Below are 19124 nucleotides of genomic sequence, written 5' to 3' on the forward strand. Positions count from 1 at the left end.
TCAACAAACGATACCAAGTCAAAGATGCAGTCCATGCACTGTACATCTGCGTTTTCTGAAGCCTGCCATTTGATCTGGCAGACAACTGCTGGATTCTGTCCACCATTGCAGTCTAATATCGATCATCTTTTCCATCACCTTTGAAACACTGCTCGTTAAACTAACAGGACGGAAGGAGTACATGTTTTGCCAGGTGTTAGCAATGGGACGAATGGGACTACGTTAGTGATCCTCCAACTCATAGGAACATGTGCTTCCTCCCACATCTTGTTGAAGACGTGTAGGAGAGTGGACGTGCCTGTTGAGCCAAGGTTTTTCAAGGTACAATGAGAGATGTTGTCAGGACCAGTCGCTGTTCATTGGCGTGTCTTCGCGAGAGCGTTCTGCAGTTCTTTTAGAGAGAACAGAATATCCAACTGGGTATCAGGTAAATTGCAAGCATTTTCAATCTGTTGCTGCAGCGAAAAGATAGATTGATCTTGAATTGATACAGTATTTGCGAAATTTACTAGGGTTGTGCAGAACGTGTTTGCAGTTTCGCGTTCAGATACGCCAAGAGTTGTAGCAAGGCTTTTGAAGGGACTACATTGTTATACCGGATGGCCAAGGGCGTTTATTAAAATCCAAATTTTCGGCAAGGGAGTGAAGGGGGTGAGTGATGTACAGAACTCACACCACCATTGCTGTCCCAGTTTTTGCATGTTCCGGTTAGATTTTCTGTGTGCAGCTTGACTTTCTTGATAATCTCCAAGCCATCCGGAACGACGAAACCGATGCTCTGCTCTCCGTCTAACGGCTCGGAGTCGTTCATAGTCTGTGTCGACACTGTTTTGTCCCTCCGGAACAGTTGTGTATCGCGTAGCCCTGGAGTAATTACTTAGTACCGATGACATGAACGTGTCCACGTCATTTGCTTGGTTCAGTACCGCCGAATTATATTCTCGAAATTGTTGCCAATTAGTAAGTTTAGCTACTCTGGGAGATCTTGCCGGATGCATAAGGGAATGTGCTATGAGAATCGGGTAGTGGTCACTACCCCGTGTCTCATAATCTGTGCGCCATCTAGTACCGCGCATAAGGTCAGTGGAGGCTATAGTAAGATCAAGACAACTAGCGTAATTGTAGCCTCTTAAGAATGTAATCGATCTATTATTGAGCACAATAAGGCCGCATGAGTCTATAGCCTTTTCTAGAGACCTGCCTCTAGCATGAGTGTGGCTACTGCCCCAGGTAACGTTATGAGCATTGAAGACCTGGTCTTTGAATCCTTTGAAAGAAATGCATGAAAGTTGACTCAGTAATGCGCGATGCTGGTTGCGTGTAAACGCAAACAATGGTCACTAGCAGCTTTTTAAACTGAACTTTACAGGCAACGAACTCAGGCACGTCAGAGTCCAAGGAGAAGAGAAGACAGGAAGGTAGATCGCGTCTGACACATAACATAGTTCGGCTAGGGTTCGGTTCGTGAAGATGAGTATATTACGTAGTTCGAAAGACGGAAATTACGGTCTACCCCAGCTTAGTTAAGATACACAACGGGGAACCTGAATTGCGAAACAAGCTTCCTGAAGTCTGCACTCTTAGATCGAATACCATTTGCATTCCATTAAAATACAGTTGTGTTTCGAAAAAAGTTATCCATCTGGCGATCCATTATGCTATGTTGTGAGCTACTTTTGTAGTACCAGCGGTTCTAACGAAAGAACAGCGCTCACCTCTGGAAGGTTGTTTGCCACAGGAAACGCCTGCAGAATTGCTTTTAACGCAGCAAAGAGCATAGACATCACCATATGCTGCTCAGATGATTCCGCTTTACGTGAGACACTCGCAGGGGCTTGTGTTCTCAAAGGGATGAATGCCTGCTGAAACTCATGTTGGCGGCCGACCACACTTGGCGATGTCTTTCCTTGGCTCTCTTTCCTCCTTGGTTTGCCTTTCATCTCCTGTAAACCACTAGCCACCATCGCATACGTTTTCTTGCGCTCTGCTGATTGTAACGGAGGAGATGCTTTCACTGGGTTGACAGCATCTAAGTTCGGAGGAGGTGAGCCTCGCTTCGGCGTCCGGCCATGTAACATTTCTTGTCACCGGACCAATTAAGCCGCTTGATGCTTGGGACATCTAGCGTATGAAGCTGTGTGGTCTCCGTTGCAGTTGGCGCACTTGGGTTGATTTCTAGAGGTGCAGGCTTTACAATCATGCGCTCCCGCACATATCTTGCATCGCAATTGGCCATGGCAGGACTTAGCAACGTGGCCAAATTGCTGGCAATTGTAGCACCGAGTTGCAGGTTCTAAATACTCTTCGACTGGATGACTCGTGAATCCAAGTAGGACGCGTGTTGGCAGTGGTTTGTCAGACAAGAATTGTAGGATGACGCTCCGAAGTGCATATGGTTCCACTGTTCCATCTTCTCGCCGGAGCCATCTGGTCTGCCTCTTAACGGAAATGACGCCGCTATCTTGTAGGTGCTCAAGTAGTTGGTCCTCAGTGTACTGAATTGAAACATGCCTTACTTTTCCTAGATTTTTCGTGTACGATGATGGCACGTATGGTTCCACTGCAAGGCCAGCAACATGAGTTATCTCAAGTAGTCTCGTAGAGGCAGCGAGAGAAGACACATTGACGGAAAAGTAACCTTCCCTCTTTACACGAAATGATTGTACCTTCTCTCTTGCAGTGGTAATAATCTCACTGGCCAACTTGTTTGGATTCACTTTCCAAAACGACGCTTCCGGGTCGGTGAGCTTGAAAATCACTGGTATTCCCGCTTGGCGTGATTTCTTGTACGTCACCGTTGTGAAAGATCTGTCTTCCGCTTCCATGTCGGCGGTTTCAACTATTGTGGCATCGCTGTACGGCTCATTATCGTCACTACGTGCCCTCTTCGGAGAGTTCGTCTAGAGGTCAGCATCCGTTGTCGCACTTGGGTTGAAGTGGTCACTGCCAGCCGGTTGCCCAGCGGGCGCTTGTTGTTCTGCAGTAGCATTCATCTCTCCACTCGCATCAGACAAGCACTGGGACGAACGGGGTCCCTTCTTTGCCAACTCCTTCGGTTGTCGTGGGAGCAGCTGGTACGGCTTGGAGGCCAAAAAGTCCTCCCGCCTGGTGAGGCGGGAAGTCGTCGACCGAATTTGGCTACTGAGTGCTGAGGTCAAGCGAGGAAACTCACAAATTAAGACGAAAAAGCGGGTTCCTGAGGAGTTCACGTCCGCTGGTGGCACACTTCGTCATCTTCCTTATTGAGAGAGACAGGGCGAACATCAATACGGTGACCCAGGTGCAGAAAAATCTACTACCACCTCACGAATTTTGGATCTCAGATATCTCCTACCCTCCATGGCGACTAGTCGCCCCAAAAAATTGAACTTTCGTTCGAAGGAATTATTCGCAAACGAAACACGTTTATGCTCGCAGCACAACTCTCGTTATACCAGATGTACTTTCGATACCCTGACCATATTCAAGCGAATACAGACGGTTCTTGTCTAACAAATTCTTCTACAGCTGCCTTTGTCATTCCAGAACGGAAACGAATACAGACGTCTAAAATGTCTGACACGACATCGTCAACTACAGCAGAGCTTTTTGTATTGTCTTTGTTACGATACATAAATTCACTGCAAAAAGGGACACAATGGCTCATACTTTGTGGCTAGCGGGCAGCTTTTTCGTCACTTCATGGTGACATCAGTAATTCGCAAAACATGGCGTTAGCTTACGAGACATTAAAGGAACTCGCGAAGGCAAGTGAAGAGAATCGCACAATAAGGGAGAGAAAAGAAAGGATGCATAGAAGGCAGGGAGGTTAACCAGAAGCAGTTCCGGTTGGCTACCCTGCACGGGGGGAAGAGTGAAGGGGGATAAAAAGAGAAAGAGAACGGAAGGGGGAGATAGAGAGAAATAGAGACGAGCACGAAGAAACCGCGTACACTACAGAGCGGTAGGGGGCAGCGTTCTTAAAGTCTATCGTGAAGCCCCGTAGACCGTAAGAATCTTAATAATGCGAGTAAGGCCTTCAGCGCGGATGTTCTGTGGGAGCACTGACCTAAAGCTTTGAGTTCTGATGGTGGACGATTGTCCAACTGGTCCAGTATTGTGCACAGCACTTGTCTCTGGACACTATATCGCGGGCAGACACAGATAATATATGCGAGCGTCTCATCGATGTTGCATGTGGCTCCCATGGGGCGGTTTGCCATTCCAATAAGGAAAGCATACGAGTTCGTAAACGCAACGCCTAGCCACAGACGGTACAGCATGGTCTGTTCACGTCGTGGTAACCCAGGCGGTATGGGCATCCGTATGTCCTGAGACAACGAACGCAAACGACGCATGGTGAAAGCGTTCGAGTCCCACAGAGGCAAAGTGCATTCACGGGACATCAATCGCAGCCCAGCCGCAGCGTCTGTTCGCGAAAACGGAATCAAGACATGTTGACCACTTTCATGTGCAGATCGGGCGGCTTCGTCGGCGTGGTCATTCCCGCTGATGCTGCAATGTCCTGGAAGCCATTGAAAGATTATATTGTGTCCTTTGTCATGGCTGCGATGATACATGTGTCGAATTTCTGAGGCCACTTGTTCATTGGGTCCGTGGCACATTGGGCTTAGTATGCACTGAAGGGCTGCTTGGAGTCACTAGAGGCTGTCCATTGTTGTAGCGGCTCCTGATTTATGAAATCAAGTGCAGCACGGAGTGCCGCAAAGTTCATCACCCATCGATGTGGTCACACATGAAGTTTTTAATTTGATTTCTTCATATTTTGCTGGGATGATGACTGCAGCAGCTGAGCTGTTGAGTTTTACCGAACCATCTATGTAGACATGTTGCCGGAATCTATACGTTGTGAATGTGTTCCAAAGTTGCTTGTTTCCAAGCTTGCAACGGCGCTCCAACTTTCTTTTTGATGCCTGGAATTGTCATTGCACTTGTGGCCGGTGCAGACACCACAATGAGTCTGATAATCGTGTAGCAGGCGTAAATTGTGATGGCAAGTAGGACTGATGTCTTACAACACTTTTGACAAAAGTTGAACCTGGCCTCTTTGCTGGCAAGCAAGCAAGATGGTGGGAGGGAATCCGATTCAGGTGTCGGATGTGTGCTCTCAGGGCATCTGTATCTATGTAGACTGTCAAAGAAGTGTCTCCGGCAATGGCCACTGTCGCAATCGATGACGTAGTTTTGGGGAGACCAAGACAAGTTCTGAGGGCTTGTGCTTGCACACTGTGGAGTTTGCGTATATTTGTAGGGCAAGTATTTCCTAGTACAGGTAAGCTGTACCGCAGGTAGCCCAAAAACAGTGTTTTATGTAGTTGCAACATTGATGGTGCTGTTGCGCCCCAGGACTTCTCGCCGAGAAACGCTAGAAGGTCCACGATGGTGTCCAAACGCTTTGTCACGTACGAGACGTGAGGGCTCCAAGGCAAGTCGCTATCACTGATGACGCCAAGAAAGGGGTAGGTTCGTTTTTATCGTACAGTTTGGTCATTAATCCACAAAGCATACGGGGCCATCGCTTTGCGAGTAAAAGCAACGAGTGCACATTTTTCAGGGGAAAGCTCCAGGCCTTGCCTTCTTAGATATGTTGAAATGGCCAACGAAGCCTTCTGAAGTCGTGCGCGGACTTGTGCACGTTTCACTACTGAAGTCCATATGCAAATGTCGTCTGCATATACGGAGAGCTGAATGGTTTGTGGTAACGAATCGGCGCGACCCATGAGCACCAGATTGAACTGGGTCGGGCTGAGTACTCCGCCTTGCGGTACACCACGACTGGTATAGCTAGACGGCTTTGGTCCGTCTTCAGTCAAAATAGAGAAAGATCTTCCATTCAAACAGCTGCGTATCCAGCGAAAGGCGTGTCCACCAAACTCTACAGCTTCTAAGGCGTCCAGAATCGCATGATGATCAACATTGTCGTACGCACCTTTAACATCAAGGAATAAGGCCGCATTGATTCGTTTCAGATGTTTCTCGTGCTGTACATATGTTACAAGGTCAATAACGCTATCGATTGACGAGCGTCCGCGTCGAAAGCCAGCCATTACCTCTGGATAGACGTCGTAAAATTCCAAGTACCATTCTAATCGTGTAAGAATCATTCTCTCCATTACCTTGACGACACAGCTGGTCAGTGCTATCGGACGGTAAGATGACAATTCCAGTGGAGATTTGCCAGGCTTGAGGAGTGGAACAAGGCGACTGGATTTCCACGTGCTAGAGACCAGGCCGTCATGCCATGATGCACAATAATGTTCCAATGGATACCCGACCACTGAACTCTTCCTGGAAATGTTAAAGCAGACAAGGCTGCGGGACAAGTGCATGTTAATAACGCCACATATGGTATCCCTCTAAAACAAAGCGAATTGCGGCATATACTAAGACAGCTTCTCAGCACGCGTGGTTGTAAAGCGACATGGATCAGAACTCGAAATCTTCAGATTTATTACGCATTGACCTTTCACTTCAATTTAAAATCCCGTCCACGTTGGATACAGCTAGACCCTTTGGAACACTTATTCACTCTCTGCGTCTCGGTACTGGGTACACGAAACACTTTCTACATAAAATTTCAAGAACTAATAGTCCGAAATGCACTTGTGGCCACGCGGATGAGGACGTAACAGCATTTTCTGTTAGAATATCCACGACACGACACACACAGGCAATGTTCAGCACATGATTTAGTGGCATTAGACCGCAGGCCCTTCAGCCTCGGGAGGATACTAGGTCCTTGGCCAACATATTCATCGTAAAGAGGAGCGTTACTGGCCCTCCAAAGATTTCTATAGAAACGAACAATATTCTAGGAAACTATTGAGGTGAGTGTTTATCTGTAATAAGCTCACTGTAGTGGATTTTCTTTTGCGGAACTTTGGCTACTTGGACGCCTGCATTCACGTACCTTGATTTGAATCTAATCCTTGCTTTCTTGCGTGACCTGAGTTTTCTGTAGTTATTTAACCGGACTTTGTGTCTACTTTCGGGCACCTGAGTTCCTAGACTTTGTGTTGCTGTGTTTGTAAGTTGACTTTCACTTTTAGTGTGGCATTAGTGCACTTATGTGACTGGACTTAGTGTTATTGTGATTTGGATTTGAGTTTTAATTTTATTACGTTTAGGTTAATTCATTTTTTTTCATATGTCTGTGAGAAGGAGTAATCGGCGAAATGACATCTCTTAAGTACCATATAATAATAATAATAATAATAATAATAATAATAATAATAATAATAAGAATAATAATAATAATAATAATAATAATAATAATAATAATAATAATAATAAAAAGCCATGTGTTGTTACAGTTGGCGTGTAACACTCCAGGCAATAAGGATGCTCTACCACCATGGTTCATAGAAACGAAGCGTGGATTCCTAATTTTCTGTGGTTGTCTCGAGTGGTTACCAGTCTGGCAGGTGCACCGCAGTACTTACAGGCCCCTTCATCTGTGTGCATGCATAAGCGAAACGAAGAGTGTATTCTTAATTTTCTATGGTTGTCTCGAGTGGATGTCAGTCTGGCGGACACCCCGCAGTGTTCACAGGCCCCTTTGTGTGTTTGTGTGAAAACCCTTTCCGCGAACCAACGACGCGCGAAAGAGAAGTGATCAGCTGCCTACGATTCCCAGGACCCGCGGGCTGCCACCAGCAGGGGCACGCTCGTGAAGACGTCAACTGGGAGAATGGACCAATCGCCCATCCACAACCAGACGCCCTTTCCGCGAACTAGCTACGCGCGAAAGAGAAGGGATCACCTGCCTACGATCCCCAGGACCCGCAGGTTGACACCAGCAGAGGCAAGCTCGGAAAAACATCATTCTGGGAAAGTGGGTGCCGCCGCCAAGCACCGTGGGACTCAGTGCATGTCACGTGCCGTTTACGTAAGCAAGATCCCGCCTACAATTTTAGTGGGTCTATTTAAAGGGCCCCGCAATTTACTTTTTCACTTCATTCTCTTCTTATCTTTCACCAATCATTGAATAAATCGTGCAAGTTTCGCGCTAGAAGTCGTCTCGTCCCTGCCTGATCGCCATGGTCTACCGGACGCCTGCAGCCTGCCGACAACGCCACGCTACCCAACAGTAACGCGCCGGTCGTGGTTGAAGAACCAGGCGTCGCAACAACTGTCGGCAGCGGTGGGGTACGCTACCCCGGAGAACGCAACAACTGGTTGGCAGCGATTGGTATACGCTACCCTGGAGACCCCAACTTTGGGCGACATCTAAGACATCGTCACATCTTCCTCCTGGTGACAACGTTCGGAAGGAACTAAGGTGTCAGGATTCATGACTGCATATGGTGAGTGCACGGCTTTTCTTCACTAAGATATCGCTTGGCTTTACGTATTTTTTTTAGAAGTACAGAGCAGTGATTTTTCTTTAACCGTTGACGGAAGTTTTGAGTACGTCGAGGTTGTTATAGAGTGAAGAGTTAGCAGCACTAAGGGCAGCCATGAGCTTGAAGGCACTAAAAAAGCCGGAATTGCTGAGCTTGGCCGGAGAGTTGGGCCTCCAAATTGCCGAATCAAAGAGAAAGCCGGAGATCATAGAGGCGATCAAAGCGACCGGGGCAGACGACGATGAACTGAAGGAATGCCCAGAGAGCATTCCGGATAAGGAGGAAGAGCGTAAGCGCCTAGAAGAAAAGGAAGAGTGTAAGAGCACAACAGAAAAAGAAGAGCGCGACCATGTTGCACGCGACGCACTCGAAATGAAGCGCCTAGGGATTGAGCACCTGAAAGCTCAAAATACTGAAAGACTTACACTCTAAGAACAGTTTACACCCTTTGGCGTGCCCCTTCTGCCACACAACGATAATCGTCATCTGGCTTGATGCGTTTCCTTTCTTTAACGCTGCGAGCCCGGAACTTTCCAGTAACGAACGGCACGCGCGTTATCAGCATAGAACTGTTTACACCCTTTGGAGGGCCTCTTCTGATAACGCGCATGCCGTTCGTTACTGGAAAGTTCCGGGCTCGCAGCGTTAAAGAAAGGAAACGCATCAAGGCAGATGACGATTATCGTTGTGTGGCCGAAGGGGCACGCCAAAGCGTGTAAACTGTTCTTAGAGTATAGCACAGAGGCACGGGAAAGCGAGCGCAGAATGACAGACTTGATGGCACCTTACGCAGTAGGTGGGGAAATAGGTCTTTTTCTGGTGCAGTTTGAGCGCACGCGTGAGAAGGCAAAATTCGCGAGAAACACGTGGCCGCAACGCTTGCTTATGCTGCGGCCACGTGAGGTAGCTGATATCATTGCCCGTATGGGGAAAGAAGAAGCAGAGGACTTCGATAAAGTCAAAGCGAGTCTGCTTAAAAAGTATAGATTATCAGCAGAAGCATTCAGGCGAAAATTCAGGGAGGTCGAGATGAAAAGTGAGTCATACTCCGATTTTGCATAGACCTTGGAGGTAAACCTGAAAGAATGGCTCAGAGAAGAGGGTGCACTCGGCGACTCCAAAAGGATAATGCAGTGCGTTGCTTTATAACAGTTCTACCACCGGCTGCCAGAAAATATCAAGTATTGGGTTCAGGATATGCCAGGCGTGGACACTATCACGAGAGCGGCCAATCTCGCTGAGTAGTACGTAACTCGAAGTACGTTCGAAGGCAACGAAGCTCCTAAGAAGGAGATGAATAAATACAGACCCGGCAAGCCAAAGCGATGGTCAAAGTCGAGTCAGTATAAATCCAAGGAAAGGTCAGATTCGGTGAAAATTAGTGACGAGAACAGCAAGGGAAAGGAGGAGCCACCCGAACGGAGGGCAGAAAGGCAAAAGAAGAAAGCTTTCGAGGCAAAGAGACGAGTAGTTTGCTACAACTGCCAGCAAACGGGGCAAATCTCCGTGGGATGCAAAAATCCCAAACTAGTGTTGATGTCACTAAATGGTAACGAGGAAAATCTGAACTTGTTGAACCGTACATTCGAGACCTTATCATAAACGGCAAACCGTGTCGGGTGCTTCGCGACTCGGCAGCCACAATGGACGTGGTGCATCCGTCGTACGTAGAGGAAAGCCAGTTCACAGGAGAATGTGCTTCGATAAGACAAACCGTAGAAGCCTCCATGTGTTTGTCTCCCTGTGGCAAAGATTCGTATCGAATGCCCTTTTGGAGTACTGGACACTGAAGCCGCAGTCTCGGCACATCTTCCGCCTCAGTATCCATATTTGTTTTCTAACAAATCTGAGGACTTGCTGCGACGCAGGGGAATCGGGTTTAGTGAAGGAATAGTGCAAGCCTTAACTTGTTCCAAGGCAAGGGAGCTCGAGACCAAGGCAGTGTACGAATGTCCAGTGGATCCTCAAGTTCCTCAAGAGGTCAGGCATCCTCTATAGAAAGTACACCAATCGAAAGGGAGTTCAATTCGACCAACTCGTGGTGCCGCATCCCTATCGTGAGCAGCTCCTGCACCTGGTTCACGGGGGCTTTTGGACAGGGCATCTTGGCATTCGGTAAACAAAGGACCGCTTACTGCAGGAATGTTACTGGCCCGGCTGCTTTCGAGAAGTGGAAGCATTCGTAAGAAGCTGCGACACATTTCAACGCATAGGCAAGCCCGGAGATAAGGCTAAAGCGCCAATGAAACTTGCTTCCATTATCACGGAGCCGTTTCGCCGGCTCATTGACACAGTGGGACCACTTCCTGCAACGCAGCCTGGCTATCGGCATATTCTCACTGTGCTATGCCCCGCAACGAAATTTCCAGAGGAGGTGCCTCTCAAAGAACTAAACCCGGTGTAGATCGTCAACGCGCTTTTGTCTGTCTTCGCGCGAGTATGGTTTCCCGCAGAAATCCACTCAGATCAAGGATCCGTCTTTACGAGCGCACTGACCTCGACGTTTCTGGAAACGTGCGGTATTAGAATCATTCATAGCTCAGTGTGCCACCCGCAGTCAAGCGTGGTAGAGAAAGTCCACTGAATCATGAAACGGCTTTTGTGAGCATTTTGTTATGAGCAGAAAGCCGATTGCAAAGTTTGCTTGCCTGCAGCAATGTTCGCGCTTCGAACTGCACCGCACGAGTTAACAGGTTTTGCACCTTAGGAGCTCGTTTGCGGTCGTTGCCTTCGGTCCCCTCTTCGCATTATTCGAGAAGCCTGGGAAGGCCGGGCGGACGATCCTTCAGTTGTGGCATAGCTGTTAGACTGACTGCACACTTCTCAAGAATTAGCAGGGCAGGAAATGCGTAAGGCACAAAGCAATGCTAAGCATTACTATGACAGGACGGCTCGAACGAGACGCTTTGAAGTTGGGGTAAAGGTAATGATCCTGAAACCCTCATTGAAAAACAAACTACAGGTTCAATGGGAAGGACCGGTTGACATAATTAAGAAATTATCTGAAACAAACTACGTAATCGCGGTACCGAGAGAACGAAGACACTACATGTGTACCACAGCAATCTACTTAAACCCTACCCGCAGAGGGAGGCCATTGTGAACATGTCCCTTAACCAACCTGAGGAGACGCCTGTCGGCTTTCCGGAGTTAACGTCAGTAAAGGGGGCAAAAGACATTCACGAGACCATTGACAAGCTAGTAGAGCAGGCGGAGTTGAACCCCAATCAAAGGGCCGAACTGAGGGAGCTCGTGTTTGAATTTAAATACATATTTTCAGACACACCTGGCAGGACCACTGCGATCGTTCACGATATAGAGTTAACCTCATCGGACCCAGTTCGTTCGAAAGCTTATCGCGTTTCACCTCGTCAACGTCAAGTCATGGCCGCTGAAATAAACAAGATGTTAGAGCTAGGTGTAATAGAACCAGGAGAAAGTGATTACACCTCGCCTCTTATCTTGGTACAGGTCCCAGGAAAGGAGCCACGACCATGTATCGACTACCGCAGGCTCAATTTAATCACGAAGGACCAGACCTACTCAATACCTCATATTGAGGAAAGGCTTGAGAAAGTGAGCAGTGCGAATTTTATCTCCACGTTCTATTTAATCAGGGGGTACTGACAGGCTCCGTTGACCGAGAGCGCAAGCAGGCTTGCGGCATTTATTTCCCCGATGGGAACCTTTCGGCCGAAAGTCCTGAGTTTTGGATTGAAGAATGCTCCCTATTGCTTCTCTTGCCTTATGGACCAGGTGCTACGAGGAATGGAGGACTTTACACTTCCGTATCTCAATGACATATCAATCTTTTCATCATCATGGGCGGACTATATGCAACACCTGCGAACCGTGTTGTGTCGTCTACGAGAGGCCAACTTAACTGTCAAGGCTCCCAAATGCCAATTAGGGCGCGCGGAGGTAGCTTATCTAGGTTACGTAATAGGGCAAGGCCATCGTCGGCCTTCCGAGGTTGAACTGAAAGCAATAGACAACTTCCCGCAACCGCGGACCAAGCGCGACATCAGGTCATTCCTTGGCTTGGCAGGTTATTACCAAAGATATATCCCGCGTTATTCCGGGATTGCAAGTTCTTTAACAGATGCTCTCAGCAAAACAGAACCGCAGATGGTCAACTGAGATGACGCAAAAGAAAAGTCTTTTAGTATGCTGAAGAAAGCACTAACGAGTCAGCCAGTGTTGAACGTGCCCGACTACTCTACGCCATTCATTCTTCAGTGTGATGCCAGCGACAGGAGTATGGAGGTGGCGCTTTGGGAAAAGAGAGATGACGAAGACGAACACCCTGTACTGTACGCCAGTAGAAAGCTTTCAGTTCGTGAGGAGGCATACAGTGCATCAGAAAAGCAATGCGCCTGCGTAGTATGGGCGGTGCGGAAGCTAGCTTGCTATATCGCTGGTTCAAGGTTCACCATAGAGACTGACCACTGTTCCCTCACATGGCGGCAGTCCATGCCTACGAAAAACGGTCGTCTTTTGCGCTGGAGCTTGGCTCTTCAACAGTACACCTTCGATATTCGCTACAAGAATGGTAAGCTTAACGGCAATGCCGACGGTCTGAGTCGTTGCCCCTATAGTAACGAAAGCCTCATGCTACTCGGGTTTCCGTGGAATTTTTACGTTGGTATTTTTTTTTCATAAGCTTTTTTTATTATCGCGAAGTTGTAGTTGATTGTTAGCTGATTATAGTGACCACGTCTTAACGTTTTCAAGAAATGACTGTTTGTAGTGTTCAGGAGGGAAGGACGCGCGATAGGGATTTGAAAGCAGTAGCGGGTTTTCTTATCTTTTTTTTTTTGTAAAGCCTGGTGTATTTTGGGGGAGGGTAGCATTCTGCTCGCCGCTTTGTGGGTGTAGGTCCGGCACTCATCTGGGGTGATTGCTTGCCCAAACAGGAGACGAAAAGTTGCGAGACCATTTTTGCAAGTCCAGTTCACCGGACCGGACCGAGGAGAAAAGGCACAAGAACGCCACAAGGACTGATGAACGACGCCCAGGAATCTACCAACTACGAACCAAGGGTTCGTCACCCCTGAGGGAAATTCTGCTACTGAAACGCCGATCCCTCGCCCAGTGGCTCCTGGTCCCTACGCCTCGGGATCTGCCTCCCCCGATGGAGATGCTGTTACGGTTGCCGTATAACTCCCCGGGCAGAAAAGGATGCTCCACCACCGTGCCTCACCGAAACGAAGGGTGGATTCCTAATTTGCTGTGGTTTTCTCAAGTGGATGCCGGCTAGCTGACGCTCGCAGTGTTCACAGGCCCCTTTGTGTGTGTGCGTGAAAGCCCTTTCCGCGAACCAGCGACGCGCGAAAGAGAAGGGATCAGCTGCCTGCGATCCCCAGGACCCCCGGGTTGCCACCAACAGAGGCAAGCTTGGGAAAACATCGTTCTGGGAAAGTGGGTGCCGCCGCCAAGCACCGTGGGAATCAGTGCATGTCACGTGACGTTGACGTGAGCAAGGTCCCGCCTACGATTTTAGTGGGCCTATTTAAAGGGCCCCGCAATTGACTTTTTCACTTCATTCTCTTCTTATCTTTCACCAACCAATGAATAAACCGTGCAAGTTTCGCACTAGAAGTCGTCTCGTCCCTGCCTGATCACCATGGTCTACCGGACGCCTGCAGCCTGCCGACAACGCCACGGTATACCCAATAGTAACGCCGGTCGAGGTTGAAGAACCAGGCGTCGCAACAACTGTCGGTAGCGGTGGGGTGCGCTACCCTGGAGAACGCAACAGTGTACAAAGTGATTTCAGAATGGGGTGGGGGCAACACGTGATTAACTAGCGAACTCTCTGAGCATGCATGGTGCCGCGAGCATTACGGGAAGGTAACTTTCTTGCTGAAAAGCGTGGCTCTGAACACGTCATAGTCACTGCGACGTGTGTGCACCTGGCAAGCTTTCCCTCATGACGCAGCCGTCGCATAAGCGACGATGACATCACGTGCGTGTTTTGGCTCTAGCTCAAATCAGGAATAGCAAGAGCGGAAAAAGAACGCTTCTTGCACAATGTGTGCGTAATTTTATTCGCAAAAGAAGAAAAAGTTCGTTTGTGATATCTTCCAGGTAGGAATCGGTTGCCGTGGGCAGATTTGGGACGCGTCCAATGAACCTGCAAACGAAATGCGACAGAGCGGCGTCGTTGTTTTAATTGAGAACAAGCGGTGATCAAAAGCACCGTGCGTCCCGAAGCTGCACAGTGGGTCACGAAGCCGACGACCTTTAGAGGCTCAAGGGTTACGTGTTAATTTAGACCATCTGATGTTTTTGAACTTTCAGCCGAAACACTGTACACAAACGTTTTTGTATTTCCCGCCTTTCCAAATGTGGCTGTCGCAGCTGGGGATCAAACCAGTGACATAAGCGGAAGCCCTAACTGAGCCACCGCGGCAGGTGATCGCGTAAGGAGCGTTAAATACTCCACGATTGCAGAATTTTCGTTAAAGGAGTATTCATTCTTCCTGGATTTAACTGAAGATGTTAGCTACTGCATTGAAGGAGCTATCATCGCCGTAGCCGTAAGCCTAACCAAATCTTTTTTTTATTATTATTTAATGTATGCAATGAGACGTTTGCGCCTCGGTCCTGCAAATGTTATTGGTCCATTTTGTGCTCACGGCAGCGTTTCCGTGTCCTCTTTTGTTCAAATGGTCTCGGTTATCAATGCTTTGGGGAGCCCCGCAGCCTCGCATGCACGTCGTACACAAAGTCGTGGGCTCGGTTGCCATGTTGCTATGACATGAAGCCCCTTCTATGCAGTGTACGCTGCCAAATTTATTACGCTCTCAGAACAAAGCATCTGATTCCACGGCATGGCACTCGCCAGTGAACCTTCCCCACGTCACCGCCGTTTTATCAGTTCCTCTTTCACATCGCACTGCTCAACGTGCGCAAAGTCACATGCCGTGCGGCACGCTGCAGCGGCCCATTGAGGAAAAGGCGACGCTCGGCGCGTGTCGAAACGGCAGCGCTATCTGCTTCCTGGCATGCAGCCACGTACGCCACGTTGAATCCGGCTTCTATTCTCGCGCTCGCGCGACGTCACTCTGCTGGGTAAAAACGCGCGCCCGAAAGTCACGGCAGTAGCCAATCAACCGAGAGAAACCAAACTAGTTTCTCCGCCTCGCTAGTTGAGGGCGTTCTGTTATTCACTGCGAGTTGGATTTGCTGTGCTCTCATGTTGGAAAGCGCAGCATCCATTCGTGTACGATTGGTCTCATGAAAGCCGCACTTGTTGAAAAGAGTGTGTAAAGATACATTTCACTCAAATTTTCTGTCGAGACCTATATCACCTAAGATCGGTCGAGTTGTCAATCGAAAAGAATGGGTTGGAACTAAATAAATGTCACGTTTCCACACTTCTACGGTTCCCATTTGAATGCGTGCTTTCACTCCTTGTGTTCGTACAGTGCGGGCTTGTATAGGAGCGCGCTGGCTATGTACGAGTACACTTAGCTTCACGTTACGAAAGTAGCGACAGACGCTGTCCGTCGATGCGTCGAGATTTTCTGTAGTTGCATGACCGTCCCTCTCTCTCTCTCTCTCCCTCTTTTTTTTTTCATGCTGTACGAATCATTTAGTGGGTCTATTAAAAGACAGACAGACAGACAGACAGACAGACAGACAGACAGACAGACAGACAGACAGACAGACAGACAGACAGACAGACAGACAGACAGACAGACAGACAGACAGACAGACAGACAGACAGACAGACAGACAGACAGACAGACAGACAGACAGACAGACAGACAGACAGACAGACAGACAGACAGACAGACAGACAGACAGACAGACAGACAGACAGACAGACAGACAGACAGACAGACAGACAGACAGACAGACAGACAGACAGACAGACAGACAGACAGACAGACAGACAGACAGACAGACAGACAGACAGACAGACAGACAGACAGACAGACAGACAGACAGACAGACAGACAGACAGACAGACAGACAGACAGACAGACAGACAGACAGACAGACAGACAGACAGACAGACAGACAGACAGACAGACAGACAGACAGACAGACAGACAGACAGACAGACAGACAGACAGACAGACAGACAGACAGACAGACAGACAGACAGACAGACAGACAGACAGACAGACAGACAGACAGACAGACAGACAGACAGACAGACAGACAGACAGACAGACAGACAGACAGACAGACAGACAGACAGACAGACAGACAGACAGACAGACAGACAGACAGACAGACAGACAGACAGACAGACAGACAGACAGACAGACAGACAGACAGACAGACAGACAGACAGACAGACAGACAGACAGACAGACAGACAGACAGACAGACAGACAGACAGACAGACAGACAGACAGACAGACAGACAGACAGACAGACAGACAGACAGACAGACAGACAGACAGACAGACAGACAGACAGACAGACAGACAGATAGATAGATAGATAGATAGATAGACAGACAGACAGACAGACAGACAGACAGACAGACAGACAGACAGACAGACAGACAGATAGATAGATAGATAGATAGATAGATAGATAGATAGATAGATAGATAGATAGATAGATAGATATACACACTGCAACGTTTGAACTTCAGGTCATAGTCTCCATTAGAAGGAAACACAAAGCCGCTATTATGACGCACTATATATATAGTATGAGCTACAACGCGAAAGCGCATTTCAAAGCGGTCGCTCCACCAGGCATCTCGCTGCGGATGCTTGGCGTTCTGCATGTGGGAAAGAAGCGTGAATCGCTGCATGCACGCCAACGACGATGTAGCCCACTTTTCCTGTAAAGCGGTCGCGCCTTGAGCTCATACTGAGTGCGATAGGACCTAGCATGCCGCGAGGTCAGGCGTGACTCCCCAAATTTAATTTTGCTGTCAAAAAGGTTATGTGCAAATAAACTATTACTTTTAACCTTACACCTCCTAGTTAGACATATCAAACTAGGTTACATAAAAATAAGATACAGAAAAACGGTATAGAGTAATAGTGTCCTCTATATAGGGCAAGCGCCGCTTTGCAATCAAGAAGGCGCTTCCCCATTTCTGGTGGTCTGCGATTTCTCTGTTGTTTTCCTTTCTGAATACTCGCCAGCCAAACAACTGACCTGCCGCTTGCTCTGCCGTAGTGACTGTACAGCAAAAATGCACCACACAGCAGCAACTTATTTCGGCATATTGTGACAGCTGCATACAGCGACAGGTGTCATCTTGTCGTGCAGCCGCCGTGGTGGCGTAGTGGCTGTGGCGTTGCGCTGCACAGCCCGAGGGCGCGGGATCGGATCGCGGCGGCAGCATTTCGATGGGGGGCGAAACGCAAGAAACACCCCTGTACCGTGCATTGGGTGTAGTACGTTAAAGAGCCCCAGGTGGTCAAAATTAACCCGGAGTCCCCCACTGCGGCGCGCCTCATAATCATGTCGTGGTATTGGCACGTAAAATTCGAAAATTTAATTTGAACATATATGCATAACACATGCCTCAAAGGTAACTGGAAAATCTCCTTCTCATGAACAAGCTATGGTCAACAAAGGATAAAACACAGCTACCAAGTATACTAAGTACTTTCTAATTTGTGAAAGCAAAATTTCATCACGTGGTTGCTTTAACATGTTTTTTTCTGACGAATGTGTTTCTTTTTTCTTTCTTCAGTTTTCTTCTCGTTTTCTCTTTGAGTGACGTTTTCTTTTCTTTGTTTCTTTTATCAATATTCATACTGTAAGTCTGTGCTCAAAGTATTTGCTGCGGTAACTTTATTTAGTGAGCAGACTATAACAGAAACTGTTGCTTACTGCATCATGCTGCCTCTGAGTTCAAATGGGGTGTAGGTGGCTTTTCACCTATACGCCCTTCAGCATCATTGTGCTCGTTGTGGTGGATGCTGAAATAAAGTGACGTTGACGTTGGTAAGAGAAGATATGTGAGGAAGAGTCATTGTTCAAAATGCACTCCTTGCTCCTAATTACCACGTGTGCTTTCGGGCTGTCTTCGGTCCTACGCGGACCCCCCCCCCTCCCCCACCTTGATCATGCACACTTCGTGCCACGACACTGTTAGTCACTCGTCACATCATTACAGCATGATCGCGAACGAGCTACAGTCGACAGACTAATTACGTGGACACCTTATGTTCGAATATTAAAGGGGAAAAAATGAGGTCATACGCGCGCATCTTACGCATTCTATCATGCGACACTACTAAGTCGCTGCTCCGTGAAGGCTCTGCTACGCATGTTTACGGCTCTCTGTGAATGTATCCTGCGATACAGCCTTCCTATGCTACAGGGAATTTCCCGACCAACATACAAGCGCTCACTGGTACACAAGCAAAATATTTGACGTAGTAGTTCTGCGGAAACTCGCAAGGTGGAGAGAAGCAATGAATAAAGGGAAAATCTCCTTCTCATGAACAAGCTATGGTCAACAAAGTTCTGCTAGCCGCCTGGTTAGCTCAGATGGTAGAGCGGCTGCCCCGGAAAGGCGGTGGTCCCGGGTTCGAGTCCCGGACCAGGACGAATTTTTCTTCAACTATGAGGCTTTTCTTTCGAGGAACCCGTATGGGTTTCCTTTGTAGCAATTGCTACGAACGGGTGGATGTCTCATTTTCCCTTTATTCAAGCAAAATATTTGAATGTGTACCTCGGCCTGCTGAAAAAGACATCAAGTGTAGGAACCCTTGCAGAAAGCAGAAGCCTATCGGTTCCAGTGCTTCTTCACCAGGAGTTTCTTCGAGTTGATATTCGCTTTGT

The 19124-nt window shown here is 48.1% G+C and overlaps 1 protein-coding gene and 1 non-coding gene across 8 annotated transcripts in view; both read left to right on the top strand.

The window, feature by feature from the left end:
* Window positions 1–19124, top strand: part of LOC142566388 (uncharacterized) — an 88860-nt gene that overhangs the window by 45234 nt on the left and 24502 nt on the right. The window contains exons 2-3 of one of the 7 annotated variants that reach the window (XM_075677355.1): window positions 7637–8306; window positions 13262–14034. The exons of the other annotated variants lie outside the window; for them this stretch is intronic. Coding sequence (XP_075533470.1) covers window positions 8294–8306; window positions 13262–13605 — 357 coding nt within the window. The 5' untranslated portion in view covers window positions 7637–8293 and the 3' untranslated portion in view covers window positions 13606–14034. Of the gene's footprint in view, window positions 1–7636; window positions 8307–13261; window positions 14035–19124 lie in introns of those variants that run through there. 7 annotated transcript variants of the gene reach the window in all.
* Window positions 18816–18890, top strand: TRNAS-GGA (transfer RNA serine (anticodon GGA)). The gene has a single exon. It is a non-coding gene; the product is annotated as a tRNA-Ser (tRNA).

Source organism: Dermacentor variabilis, unplaced genomic scaffold, assembly GCF_050947875.1.
Source record: "Dermacentor variabilis isolate Ectoservices unplaced genomic scaffold, ASM5094787v1 scaffold_12, whole genome shotgun sequence".
Classification (NCBI taxonomy): domain Eukaryota; kingdom Metazoa; phylum Arthropoda; class Arachnida; order Ixodida; family Ixodidae; genus Dermacentor; species Dermacentor variabilis.